The sequence below is a fragment of the Dendrobium catenatum genome, unplaced genomic scaffold (assembly GCF_001605985.2).
Source record: "Dendrobium catenatum unplaced genomic scaffold, ASM160598v2 fragScaff_scaffold_651, whole genome shotgun sequence".
NCBI lineage: Eukaryota > Viridiplantae > Streptophyta > Magnoliopsida > Asparagales > Orchidaceae > Dendrobium > Dendrobium catenatum.
Genome location: NW_021319113.1, coordinates 1,438,421 through 1,453,814, shown reverse-complemented (window position 1 = coordinate 1,453,814; position 15,394 = coordinate 1,438,421). Strand labels below are relative to the sequence as shown.

The 15,394-nt window shown below is 35.8% G+C and overlaps 1 protein-coding gene across 32 annotated transcripts in view; it reads left to right on the top strand.

Annotated features, from left to right (window-relative positions):
• Positions 1 to 14,593, top strand: part of LOC110115246 (STE20/SPS1-related proline-alanine-rich protein kinase) — a 54,915-nt gene extending 40,322 nt beyond the window's left edge. For 30 of the 32 annotated variants that reach the window (XM_028695537.1, XM_020848432.2, XM_020848426.2 and 27 more), the window contains 3 exons: positions 13,523 to 13,596; positions 13,679 to 13,730; positions 14,276 to 14,593. In XM_028695537.1, coding sequence (XP_028551370.1) covers positions 13,523 to 13,596; positions 13,679 to 13,730; positions 14,276 to 14,341 — 192 coding nt within the window. In that variant the 3' untranslated portion in view covers positions 14,342 to 14,593. Of the gene's footprint in view, positions 1 to 10,130; positions 10,225 to 13,522; positions 13,597 to 13,678; positions 13,737 to 14,275 lie in introns of those variants that run through there. The other 2 variants (XR_003701000.1, XM_028695536.1) reach the window with 2 other exon arrangements.
• Positions 14,594 to 15,394: the final 801 nt, after the last annotated feature.

Below are 15,394 nucleotides of genomic sequence, written 5' to 3'. Positions count from 1 at the left end.
AGCATCTACGACCGGAAATTTGCAAAGCACACTTGGAGTCTCGAAAGTCAAGCATTCACGCCCTCCGCGTCATCGTCGACCTCTCCGTGGCTCAAGACCCTTGGCATCGCAACCTTCCTCGTGGCATCGTTTGGTGTGCTGAAATTCTTCTCCCGCAAAGCCTAGTCTAGTTGAGTGAGTATTTCCCCAAGGTGAACTTCTCGTTATTAAATGACGGATTGTTGTAATAGCTTTTAGTGTTGCTACTATTTTTGGTTGTCTGAAAGTTTTGGCTAATCTACATACTTCTTCGCCTAGGCTAGTTGATAACACGATTTCTTTAATGATTTTCTTGCTATCTCAATAAGATATTAATTGAAATTACGTTGTCGTTCACTTTTAATTTTCTTGAGAAGCTCCTTCGCATGTTCGTTCTACATCACCTAGAGCCTTGACAAATATATCATCTTCAATGGAGATGTGTGAAGTGATCTTTTTTTGGAGAACTGTATCTTTGATGAAGTGAAACATTTCAATATGTTCGATTCTTTCATATAAGATCGAGTTGCTTAGAATTTAAATAGCTACTTAATTATCACTGTTAAATGTCATAAACTATAAGAGGGAAGAAAATTCTTTCACTAGAGTTTTGATCCACATTATTTTTAAGAAGAATGATCTATGGCTATGTTTCAATCCACATTATTATGTAAGAAGAATGAGCCATAGTTTTGTATTCAACTTTTACGATAGATTTAGCTACAATAGTCTTCTTCTTACATCTCCAAAACATGAGATTTTCACCTATAAAGATTCATTTAAGATCCTTAATAAATCCAGTTAGTCACCATCATAATAAGCAAGCTTTTAATCCTTAAGTTATTATATTTTTGATAAAATTGAATTTTCCCTTGAAAGTTATTGATATAACTTAAAATTCTTAGGGCTTCATCCATTTGTTTCTTCTTTGAGTTTTTCATGTACTAATTGATCATACCAACACCAAATGATACATTAGGTTGAGCTATAATTAGATAGATAAGCTTGCTAACCAGACTTTGATAGCGAGAAGATTCAATGAAGTTCTGATCATTCTCGAATGCTTACAGTATATCCTTGAGAGAGTCAGTAGGTTGCACCTAAGAATATTAATTTCTTCAAGAATGCCTGTAATGTATTTCTTTTGAAAGAGAAAGTGAAACACCTTTGTTGCTATAGACAAGCTTGATGCCAGGAAAGTTTTTAAACCCCTAGATATTTAGTGGAAAATATCTTATGAAATAATGCTTTATATTATTAACATTGGAAACATCATTTCTAATAAGAAGAATGCCATCAACATGCACAACAAGGTGATAGGAAATACTTGAGTTCGCAATTAACCCTAAGGGAAATACTTGAGTTCAAAAGCAAACCTACCAGTGATTGGTGAAAAACAGCACGAAAACTACTGATTTTAGAGAGAAATCAGCACTATGATGTAGAATTTTCAGGAAATTGGAGAGAAAAATACAAACAAACTTCTTCTATTCAATCCACGAAAAAGGAAAACAATAGACGATACAAGTTTCTTCAATTCGAGAGGAAGAAATAACTCTCCAAATCTCTAGCCAATCCTAGAGCCCAAAGGAACAAACCCTAGATCTCAAATTTGAATTTCAACTCCATATGAAAACCCTAATTCTTGCAAATGAACTAATTAAAACAAAGAGGACAAATACAAAATCCCTAAACAGTCCCTAATTCAAATTTTCCCTTCCAAAGAAAGTTTAATTAAGTCGTGGGCCCCATCTCTACAACCAGCCCTTCTCTCTCTTCACCTTGGGTAACACAAGTAACTTTTACAAGTATGAAAATAATCTAAAAATATATACTTATTGACATGAGGGGTGAGTTGATCACATTTTGAATGAAAATAGTGGACAATACAAACATAGCCAAGGACTCTATGACAAAAAATAGAGTTTTGTTTATCAAGAATTGAAAATAAAGGAGCATAAGCTATAATGGATGACTGCATATGATTAATTAAGGGCCTTTGAGGATAACATCACCCTAAAATTGTTGTGAAGCATTCTTTGCAAAACATTATGGTACTAAGTACTAACATATCAATGAGTTTTTATCTCTTCTATTCAATCAGATCGTTTTAATTTGATGTATAAGGACATGATGATTGATGTATAGTACCATTGTTAGAATAAAAAGGGTGAAATAGAGTTGTATATATTAAAGAGCATTATCCATATGGAGGGCTTTAATTTGAGTGGAAAGTTTAGGGGTTGTTTAGGATCACTTGTTGACTTTAGTTCTTGTTTCATTTTGTTTATATTTTGATTTAAAATAAAAATATATTTGATATCTTAAACGTGCTATTTTTATTTTACTGAATATCACATAAGTTAATTTGTGAGGCAAGTTTTTGTTTTTGTTGAATATTGCATGTTGATTTATGTAACAAGGTCATGGGGTGGCGGTGGTAGGTGGTTGTGATCAATAATTGGCAATGGCCAGTGGAGGTGATGGGTGCTGGTGGCTATGGCAATTAGTGGTATTGGTGGCGGTGATAGCAATAGCCAAAGACCAATGGTGGCGATGGCGGATGGCTGGCCAAGATGGTTTTCATTTTAAAAAAAAAGAAAATACCTAGAAAATTCCAAAAATAATTTTCAATTATTTTCTAAATAACTCGATTTGTTTAAAAGAATAAAAAATATGTAAAAACACAAATCATACATTAAAAAAAAAAAGCAAAAATAAAAAAATGGTTCCAAATAAGCCCTTACCTCTATTTCTTGAGGAAAAAGCTTGATGAGAAAACTTCTTACTGACACTTCAAAAAATATGCACGATGAAGCTGGTGTGATATGAATTAAAGAAACAAAATAATAAAAACCTGAAAAAGTAGATAGAGAATTTGATCCCAAGATATCTGAATGAACTAAGCTCAAAGGAGCACTAATATGGGAGATTGTAGAAATAGGAAAGGAGACATGGTATTTGCTGTATCCACAAGCTTTACATTCATATTTTGAAATAAAGGGAACATGAGTGAAACTCCTAAGGGTGCATAGAGTGAATAGTAAAATTTGTGAGATAATAAATGCCTTTGACTTTATTACTTTCACCAATTTCCTACTTTGCAATGAAATTTTGGAAAACATGTTGAGAATGATAAAATGTTATTGCATGTTTATTAGATTTGGCTAGACAATATGATGCAAGCAGCCTTCCCAAATTTTTGCGAGCAAATAAAACTCTTCATAGAAACTAGAAGATACAGAAAATACTAAAAAAGACACTTTTTATATCATATAAAGACACTTACAACAAAACATGCACTTACAAACTTTGATACAAACACAAACATAAAAATACACCTAAAGTTGCTCTCTTGGATTGAGAAGAAAGATACTGATGGCGTCGATCTTGCGGAGAGAAGAAAGGGATTAGAAGCTGAGACGAAGAAGGCATAACTCGCAAGTTATCCTAGAAGGAGAAGGGGATACATAGCTCGCAAGCTATCAAACAAAACCCACAGGTTTTCTTCCAAAAATTACTCACATATCATCCTCTTTAAAACAGCCACAAACATCTCTATTTATAGGCACAAAAAGGGCAGCCAAACAGCACAAATATCTCCCATTAAGCCCATTAAATTCAAGTAAATGGAAGGCCAAAAGACTCATAACAGCAGCTGTAATTTCTGCACAGAAAACAGGGAGTCAAGCCAAGGATAACCCAATGAACAGCCACGGGTAGCCCAGCCAGAAAGGGACCCAAGGAGCCAACACAGAAAACAGGGAGGCAATTCATGGGAAACAACCAGGAGGAGGGAAAACGAGGACCACGTGACAGCAATGGACAGCAAAAACCGAAAAGACAAGGGGAAGGGGAAGAGACTCACGGGAAAACAGCCAAGAGGGGGAAAACGAAAAGACAACCAACTAAGAAATTGAATTACATGGAAGAAATCAAAGGGCCAAAAGCTAGGGAAAATGCACCAAATAAATCCTCAATTAATTTCAGATTTATGAGCTGAAAGAGTAGAGATTAAGCATTTATGAGCTGAATTTAAAAGGGAAAATTAAGGCTCACCAAAAATAAAATCCAACTTGTTTTGAGCCCCCCCCCCCCCTTGCCTACATCATAATACGTACCACATAACATTCTATGATCCCATGCCGTCGAAATATTAGGCTATGAACCATGTGTTGCACTCGTATTCACTTTTATGTTAAAGAATAGGGAAAATATTTTCTTATTCTATCAAAACCGTGAAAATCAAAGAAAATCTAGTAGGAGGGAGGAAGGCGAGGGATCTCAAAGGAAGAAGAAAATAAGTTAAGCATAGAGACTTTTTTTTCATTGGAGACAATTTTTTCTCTCAAAAAAATCATGTGCTGCCATAATCTAGTTTGAGTGGTAAATCTAATGGTAGCTTTAATATTTTGTCCTTTGCGAGAAAATAATGCCCTTAATGTTGATTCTTAGGATTCTGGTGAGAAATTGTGATGGTCTTTTCAACAATAGTGTGGGCTCCGAAAATTCGGCCCCAGCCTCGTTGCTGCGCTGATTGATGTGCTTTTTATTTTTCAGCGAGGGAGTTTTAACAAATAAGTTCCGGGGTAAATTTTGGAAGGCAGATGGATTATAGATAAGACACTACCCAGAGATTTCACCCTCATTTTGCGAGGACTTTATAATCTGAGTTATGGTTTCCTATAGTCGCAAGCCCCTATAGTTAATTACCCCTCCCGGTGACGAGAGAGAACTTTCGATTAAGGCTAGTCGTCGATTAGATACGTAGAGACGTATATCTGGCATATAGTAGCAGCAATAGACATTGGTATATGAAAATGTTTGGAAGTTTGAAAATTTGGGTAGATTTGATATTTAAAATAAAAAAATTTCACTACCTTGCACTTAAAGCGAATGGTGGGGGAATGGATGATAGACTCGATCAAGATCCCATGGTTCCGTCGTCCCGGGCCATTGTGGTCCCTGGCCTACTTAGAGGAGGTAGTCGACCCAACCTGACAGAAGGATCCTTGTCAGCAGCCATGGGTTACTTCGTCCAAGGGTACCTTGTAGACCTGGGGTAAATGTTTGTCTAAGGGGACAAATTTGAATCAACCTTAGCTAACAGAGGGCTTTGTGCCCTATCGATCATATCCTATTGATTCATATCTTAAGGATTTGATGCCACTAAGGAGCGTATCGGCTCTGGCCATAACTGGTATTTCGTGGTGCTATTTGGCGGCAAAACCACTCAGTTCAGAGGGCCCCGGGTCATAACCGTTTATCTTGCGGTGCCATTTGGCGGCAAAACCGCCGGTTAGAGGACGCGTACCACATCCTTATTGGCAGGAGATTGATTGAGAATGGATCATAGTGATATTTTCGACTAGGCATTTGGCTCTTTGTGAGCTGAAATAAATTTTGATTTGTTCACCCTGGTAAACTGTTGTGGAGGGTGGATGAATTTTGCTTTAAGTGCTTGAATGGATTATTTCAATTTTAAATATTTTGGAATTTGTGATGGAATTTGGAAATTTTGGATTTTGAACTTTTGGGAGGCATTTAAAAATGCCTGAAATTAACCCCTCCGGTTGAGATCTTCAATCAACGCGGCCATCATCAGGGTGTTCGGGGTCATTTCTCTATGTTGATTGAACCCTGTCAACTCGACCGGACTGTTGATCGAGGATCGGGTTCCTCGTAGGCTTTGTGCCTTTTGTTCATGAATTTTCTTTGTTGAAGGCCTTTAAGGCCTAATATGAATGTATAAGATAAATATTCCGGTCGACTTCGTGACCGCATATTTATCCAATAATTTGAACCTTGTCTACTCCTATTTACATGCTTAGGTGGATCGGGTTTCGTAGGCTTCGTGCCTTTTATTTAGTGAATTCTTTTGATTTTAGACCTTGAAGGCCTAATATGAATGTATTAAAATAAATACACATGTCACCACAACTGTGTATTTTTAAAGGTTCGAACCCTGTCGACTCCTATTGATCTGTATAGGAGGATCGAGTTCGAACTTGAATTCACTTGTTGACCCGCAGTATCTCTAGACGTCACGTATATACCAATAACATGCTCGCCAGGGCCTATGCGGGTTGAGATTGTATTACCCCTTGTGTACCTATGTGTATACAAACTACGGTGCACGTGTAGGAGTATTTTGAAATATTTGTAGTTGTGTTTGTATATGTCATTTGAATGCACAGCATTTCCTTGAAGTGCTTATACACGCCTTCTGTCTGCTTGTACCAATGTTGCAGATCTGGTGGCGTGACATTATAGATTGTGGACGCCTTCTGTCTGCTTGCACGAGTGTTGCAGATCCGGTGGCGTAACATTATAGTTTGTAGACGCCTTCTATCTGCTTGTACGAATGTTGGAGATCCGGTGGCGGTGCATTGTAGATTATAGACGCCTTATGTCTGCTTGCATAAGTGTTGCAGATCCGGTGGCATTGCATTGTAGATTGTATACGCCTTCTGTCTGCTTACATAAGTGTTGCAGATCCGGTGGCGTTGTTTGGTCTTAATATTGACTCCCCCTTTCTCATTCACCGGGGAAGTTCTTCTTGAAATCCGTGGCTGCTGCCTTGAAAGAGACTCTTTTCATGATCATCAATATAGTAGACTTATTATTTCTGGTGTTTGTGGACATCAGAACTGTTTTCTTCTTACATATAGAACTAAGAAGAAACTTTGGAACACCAAGAAGTTTAGTTCTAATTTGTACAAACATTCTTCCATTATGTTAGGAGGTGTCCTCTTTCGTACATCAAAACACCCTTGTACCCGACGTACTTGGATATCTTAACCACCGTTGTCATAGGTGATGTCTGTACTTGTGCCCACAGTGGTTCATTGTACTTACAATACACTGTTGTTATCCACAAGTATTCATTTGCAGGGATTCGTACTTGTGTCTACAATGATTAATTGTACTTGCAACACACTGTTGTTATCCAAAAGTATTCGTATGCATTTGTAGGAATGGCCTACTATATTCACTATGACTTCCTGGAAGTGTTCGTAGAAGACCTATTGTTCCTATTTCATATCCACCTTTTACCAATCTCAGATGGGTTTTGCTGATTGTACTTGTTTGCAGGGATGGATCTTCCGCCATCAATTGACAGTTTTGCCTTCTTCAATCAACAGGCAACATCGATTGTGTTGGAGATATCAATAGCGCATGTAAGACACATGTATGCATTATGCAACCATATCTTCATTGCAAGTACGGTGCATTTGATCTCACAGGTATCATCGTAGGAGTCTATTATATCTACATCATGTCCACCATAACTCTTTCGTTTGTCTATTGATGCTCAACATTTGATTTAAATTAGAATTTATTGATTCTTGTTGAGGTTAGATCCAATTTTGGTCTGCAAATCCAAATCTGATTTTTGCAAGTTCCATCCGAGTTCAATCCACTATACTTGATTCGGATCAAGTCCCAGTGTTCAAGTTTACAGATTCTTGTATTCAACCCGGTTTTGAGTTCAAAATGCATGTTCAAGTGCTCGTTCAGGGTCTTCTGAAGTCCTTGCAAGTTCAATTTCATATTTGAATTGATTTGAATTTGGCTTCAATTTGATTTTATTTCGTTTGATTTTGACCTTTAAAAATCATTTAAATTTTGTTCAGGTTTAGGTTCACAAGTCAACAATTCATTTGAGTCCAAGTTCTATGCTTTCAGTTCAAGTACAAGTCCCCTATTGTTTGTACAAGTCCTCTGCACGTTTTAGTTCAAGTTTTGTGTATTTTTGTTCAAATAAAAGTCCTCTGTTGTCCTTCATATTGGTTCTCAAATGATGTATTCGAATTGTTCAAGTCTTGTGTACTTCAGTGAAAATTTCGGCAGCACCCTGGCATATTCCCTATTTTGGGGAAAGTAGGGGAGCTGGGCCTTCCCACCACGCTACTCGAGCGTGTAAGGTAGGTGTTTTTAGACACCGCGGCCGTACATCTTTTCATCCCACCACGCTACAAGACCGTGTATGAGGCCTTCAGCAGTACCCGTACGAGAACACCAGTGACTCTCCCCACCACGCTACAAGAGCATGTATAGGGCATACCCAACTCGTCGTATGCATCGCACCGGGCTCCCTCCTACCATGCTACAACAGCCCGTATAGGTGGTTCCCCGGTCTGCCGCAAACGCCAAGAATGGGATTTGGAACATCATACCTTTGCGTAGCAGTGTCGGCGGCGTTGTCGATGTCGAGGACAGTCCCCACCATGCTACAAGAGCGTGTATAGGGCTTACCCGCCTCGTCGCACTTGTTGCATTGGATTTCCCCCCATCGTGCTACAAGAGCGCGTATAGGAGGTCCACCAGTGCATCAAGCACATTGAGGGGAGGATTTAAGTAAGAAATTTATACATTGGAGATCGGTGGGCTGGCGGTGTCCGCTCGAGGAAAAAAATTCTAAACACCTCGGCCCGGCGGAATTACGGGATTTGGCCGGAGTAGCGCACGAAAGGGATGAAGTTACCTTCGTCAACGGCGAGCTCTTGCTCTGGCTCCCGATCAAAATGCCGTAACTTTCAATCCGGCATGAAGGGAAAGTCGTCCTCACAGTGAGCGGCTCTCGTTGCCGCTTTCGATCAAAATGTCTCAATTTCCGATCCAACGGGAGGGGAACTGCGTCGAAGGAAGAAGCACGCAAAGGAAGAAAGTTATCTTCACAGCGAGTGAGCTCCGGTTCTTGCTTCCGATCAAAGCGTTGTAACTTCTGATCCGTAGGAAGGGAAAGTCGCTGTTGGAGCGACGTCGAACAGTCGAAAGGAGCCGGAGAAGCGTGCGAATGGAAGAAATTTATCTTCGCACACGTTGTTGCTTCCGATCCTAATGTCGTAACTTCCGATCCAGCAGGTAGAGAAAGTCGTCGGAGCAGCGAGGTCGGCCGCGGAGGAGCCGAGAGGCTTCGTGAAAGGGAGAAAGTTACCTTCGTAGCCAACGGAGCTCTCATTGTTGCTTTCGATCAAATGTGTCATAACTTCCGATCAGACAAGGAGGAGTGGGGTCGGACAGCAGCAAGAGAAGCGCGCGAAGGGAGATCGAGAGCGAGAGAGGGAGCGTGAGCGAGAGGAAGAGGCCGAAGGCCTCATTCCTTTGGCCATTTAACGACGCGAGGTCGTCGTGCGATGAAACGACGTCGATCGTGCGCGGGATGGCCACGACGTGCGAGCAGGTAAGTGATTTGATTTTTATTTTTTATTTTACTGGTTACGGGTCAACAAATAGCTTCAACAACAAAAGAAATTAGTGGCTATCACAGTCAATCCAATCCATAGGATTTGACTAGAGATGGCTTCCTAAGATCTCACCATCTTTCTTTAAGATATGATAACTCCCAAAATAATTTGACGCATAGTTGGTGATGTTGTTAGATCTTTTTCATGCATTGGCAAATTTGGGAGCAATTCGGGCTAGGTACTTAATGAGTACGATATAAAATATAAGCATTTGGTTATCTTGGAATAATGCTGAGTTTTCGCCAATATAAAGCATTGTATCTAGTTGTAGTCTATTTGCGCACATGAAATTTTGGAAGGCTAAGTACTTTTTTTTTGGAAGACTAAGTACTTAATGTATATCCAATATTATATATAACACATATAACAGTAGCTCTTGGTCATTTTGAAATGATGCTGATTATCACTATGACTTTGCTGTAATTTGTCATGGTTAAAAGACAACCTACATCTAGTTCAAAATAATCCCGAGAGAACAAAATTCCACCACATATTGAGTCAATTATAAAGTGTATAATGACTTGTAGCATAGTTCCCCCATAAATGTTATCTCAAAATACATAATAAACTTGAGGGAATAATTTTTAGGCTATTGGAATGATCTTGAACATTTTTGCGGCCCCTGTGGTATGCCTCAAGGTGCGGCGAACTTAAAATTTTATTAAACAATCATGATGTGCATTTGACTTTATATGATTACATGTCCCACAACTTTTGCTCCCATTTAGCAAACGTATACCCGTGGTATAAATTAATCTAAATTAATGCTGAAGTCATTAAATTATTTTAATTTTAGTCAATTATTGAATAGCATTTATATTTAAGTAATAATTCAACTTATGTGATTTTTTTTTATTCTAGTCACACATCAATTGAAGAAGACAAGGATGAAAAGCATGAGGAATGAGGAGTTAAGGAATGCATCTTACTAACATTTTTTTATATGATTTAATAGGTTTGTGACAATTTGGCTTTAAAATTCAAATCTGATTTATATCCTCATGAAATTTAATTTTTTTCCTGGAATTGTTTTTAATATTTATGAAATTTAAAAATAGATCAAATTTATGGGTATTAATATTCCGTTTTCTCTATGCTTACACCCCTATCTAACAAGTGATACAATTCGTCTTATATCTCTGCATTTTAAAACATCTCCCGTAATATTTGATCTATATTGGGAATATGAAAAAACAAACTATAATAATATTTTATTCTAAATAGATTGTTATTGTAATTCCATAAATCATATTATTATTCTGCATAAAAACTTTAGCATAGGAGCATCAATTTCCAAGCGTAAATATTTTCTTGATTATAAATATTGTCCCATATTATAAATTGAGGTGTCACTAGAATATAAAATACAATATTGACATTACTTTGAAAAATTCTTAGTACCAACATGGATCTCGATGCAAATTTGAATAGGAAACTTCCAAAATTTGATTCAGAATTATCTGAACTCCAATTTCAGCAAACTTATTATAACACCCCATGATACCCCTTAACAGTAACATAGAGTGTCACATAAATGAGCATAACATTCAATCTTTATCTTTTATCATCCCTCACATAATTTCATACTTGAATAAAAACATCCAACTACAATTTCATTTATATAATAAATGGAAGCATCTACTTAATCCAAATTTCATAACATAATTATTTACAGAGCCACTAAGAGAAACCAAAGAGAATACAATTCTGAGCAGGCTACATACCTCAAATGTAGACTTGCAAACATTGCAAAACAGAAGAAACATTAAGTAAAATAAACTTTTTTTTTTTTGGACATTTAGGCCAATTAAGGCAAACTCACACACACAACGCATACACATAGACTCGAACCTTGGACCTTTTGGTTGGAAGCCTAAGCTCTCAACCAACAGGCCAAGGAGAGTTGTGTAAGTAAAATAAACTTGAACATATTATGTTTGAAAATTTTCTTTTCCTTTTTTTGTAAGAACAAGTATAAAATAATTGATGAGCTATGAGGTTTAATAAATTATGCAAATTAAATAACAGTTAAATTACATAATTGATTATAAAACTCACAAAATTGAAATCATAAATTAATTAAACTTGACATTATTTATAAAACAACATAAATTGATATTAGCATTAACATTTACTTTCTTTGAAGTTTATTATGAATATCAATATTAGTATTTTAAAGATTTGACTAAACTTTCATCAAAATATTCAATAGAGCCCAGATAAACCTGACATTATCATCATTGAACAACATAAAGGTCTTTTTTGCTCCACTTATAATGCAGTGTCATACATGGGAATCCTTTTGCCCCACCTGCAATTGTAAGTTTACATCATCATTTTATAACTAAATTTTACTAAATTGATATTCAATAAACTTCACGTATTCATAGTTCATACTTATATTGTAGGGTTGCAAATTTCCGTTATAACATTATTGTTATACTATTTGCATGAAAATCATAGGTATATAGTACTTACAGAATAATACTTCTTTTCAAAATGTTCTCAATTGGAAAAATATTTAAACATTCATATTACACTTTATTCTAAATTTGATTCACTCAAATTTGTAAGTGGTTGCTCATACATGAATACTTGGTTGTAAACATGCATTAATAACATCATTAACTCTTTCCTTAAATTCTCATTAAATGATAGTGTATGTGGCTACAAAACTAACAGTATATATTTTTTAAATTAAATTTGTATTACTAACCTTCTTGAAGAGCAGATTCCTCAAATCCTCTACCTCGTACCCTTCTTCAATTTTAAGTTACCTACAATCATCTCTTTTACATTCCATAAATTCCACAATCTATTGCTTAATTAATTTTGCATAATATTAACTTATATTGAATATAATATATTACTTCAAAACCTCCCTTTTGCATATATCCAGATAATTTCTTCCGTTGGTGAAGTCTCATTTAAGTGTTTGTACTACCATTTGGAATTTAATAAAAAGAGCATAACATTGCAATATAACCAATTTGCTTATCTTGATTTTCTCCTCTGAATTTTCTTTCTTATTCTTCTTTCCTCAATTTCTCTTCTTATTCTTCTTCTTATTCCTTCCTCTGCTTATTACTTCACAGAATTCACTGCTATCTCCACATCCAACCGATCTTAGCTATACCCGCACAAAGCTTCAATCTTCACATAATCCCTTAAGTCGTTGTTTGCTTACCGACCTCCTTCACATCAATGTGCCACTCTCTTCTACAATGTCTGAGAACACTGTGTCGAACCCACAGGAACACTATGCCGAACTCTCAACCACAGTAATTCCTACACTATGCCGTTCCTTTCTCTAGCAAGGCACTGCACTGTGCTGCTCCCTTCCCGGTGCACTAAAATGTGCCGTGAATTGCAATAGTTCTCTCACCCAATTCTCCCCAATGCACTAACTTCTTACATGCGTGAATCAGAAGAAAGGAGAATGGGACCCACCACTATAACTAAACGCCAAAACATCTCTTCCAATACAAGCATCTATTCAGATAAATTTTTATATTAATTACTATTTCTTCTAAGATGTACCTAGAGTAACCGATAATATTAGATATATTAAATAAAAGAAAAAAAAAATCTATTTTTCATTACCTGTATTTCGGATTTTGCACTTATAGTCGAATTGAACTCAATGAAATGTTCCTATTGAAGCTGAAAATGATCTTATCCAACTCCAAATAAGCTCAAATCAAGCACTTGAATTATATATGTTAATTTCTGAACAAAAATTAATGGACCAAGCGACCTCCAATTATAACATGTTTATAGTTAAATCGATGAGATGATCTAACGAGTCTAATATCACTCGATTCTGACATCATTAAGGTAGTCAAATTTTTTTTTTTAAATGTTCTATGATCAAGGGGATCAATATGGACAATATGATATGGTGTTTTGGATTTCGGCTAAATTTATCAATTGTTTGCCTCAAAAAGTTTATAAACAGGGTCTCGCTTTCTTCAGAAAGATAGGTTTAAGAGCAGAGAGAACTAAAGAACTCTCTTGTATTTTTTTATTATCACTTTCGACGATCACCACCAGCAGTCATTGCCACCATATCCAATATTCAGGCTATAAATTGGGCACTTGTACTGTAACTATTCCCATCTTCTTAGACTTTATGGACCTGAAAAACTTTTTAAATAACTTAAAAATCTTAATCAATTGCGTCCACCTTAAAGGTTTTATTATTATTTATTAAATTATTTTTCTGCTTTATTACTTTATCTTATTCATATTAGTTGGGATTGCAGCCATCTCTAAGGGCCATTAAGGAGCGGGAGCTACAATCTTACATTCTTCAGCTGCAGCAACAGTACAGTATCCGTATTTTTGAAATTTCACTCTTCCGAAAACCTTCTAGTTTCTTGAAGTTTTTGTGCAACTGATCTTTCCAGGGTTGATAATCTTGCTGATGAGTTGCAGATAACTAAATTTAAAAATGCACAGGTTGGTGTTGAAATTAGGTCTCTATTGTTCTGTTACAATATTTCAAAATACGATATCTTTAGAATTACATTTGCATAGCTACACTTATGAAACATCTATTTAAACTTTTTTTTTCAACTAGCAAGAATAATTAAGAAAAAATTAACAATGTTTTTTATAGACATCATTATTACAATTATGTACAAGCTGTGAAAGACTTATGTTTATCTTTTTTCTTATATAAAAAGCAGATTTATATCTCAAATAGGGCATAATATTAATTTTAGATGAGTACCAGTTATATACATGGAGAGTATCACATATGCCAATGAATATTTAGATTAAAGAGTGTCCTAGGCTAGACTCAAAACTAGTGACATTTTTACACTGAGAATTAGGGAGTATAGTGCTTGAGCTAAGAACTCTTTATTTGGCGCACTCTTATATATATATATAGTCTATTTAATTATTTATAAAGAAAAAAAAAATCTTCTTTACCATTCGTATTCATAGCTATTATCTGTTTTGCACTTGTGTTTGAAGCTACCTTCCTTCATTGTTTTCAGTTGGAACGGAAGCTATATTCTTTTCAGAAGGAAAAAGATGATATTAACGAAAATGATATACCATAAGGGGATATTCTCAGTAGCCACACAGAAGAGAACACCGAACGCACAGTATCCCCCACTGCTGTATCATTCTTCATAGAAGGGCTCCAGGCAACTACGTTCATATTCTTTCATTGTAATACTACGTAGGATTGTAATGCGGCTTAGATATGAACAGCCCTTATATGGGACAATTTTTTCCCCTTGTAAATGCTTATATATTTGTAATTTATTATTAATGAAATGGTCTATTGTGCTATGTGCAGCTTTTGATAATCATGCTGGCACCCCTTCTATTTTTTGTATGGCACTTTTTAGAAATGAATAATGCGTTTGCAATGGCATTCTTGATTAAGGAAATTGTGGGATCATTGGCTTTAATTGTCCACACATTTATTTGATTTAGTCTTCGTTTGGGACGATTTTTTCACTGCTTCTTAAAACAGCTTCTTAGTATAAAGGTTTAAACTTTTGTACTAAGAAGTTGTTTTAAGCAGTAGTAAGAAAGATGTCCCAAACGAAACTTTAATGTAAAAATTAAGAGGATATTATATTTTATGAAACTACGTGAATAAGAGAAGATCATATTCAGAAGATTGATGTTCTGACTTTATAAGAATAAGCTTGTCTAAGTGAAAAAAATGGCCCTTGCAGTAATAGTATTATGTGATTCTATTCAAGTGTTTGTGTGATTATTGTTATGAAACTTATATTTTTTCTGATAATTCATTTTATGACAATTGCATCATGAGTTATAGTCTTCCTTATAATATATCTGCTATGATTGTTGCTGTGTTGATTGTATTTCAATCACTAAACTAAAAAGTAAGAGATGTATTTTGAGAATAACAATTCTTCATATCACTTGTTTGGGTTCTCAATTTGTCATAGAACCTGGAGTATGAAGCTTTACACTTTCAATGTATATAAATTTAGGCAATTGCCTCTCCTAAAAGTTTTAAAATGCAATGATCTTTTAGGCAATTGCCCTAATATAATTAAACACATTATGTGTATATGTTATTGTTAAGGAGTGATGAACTAAATATAAAGATAAATAGTAAAGATAATTGGTCG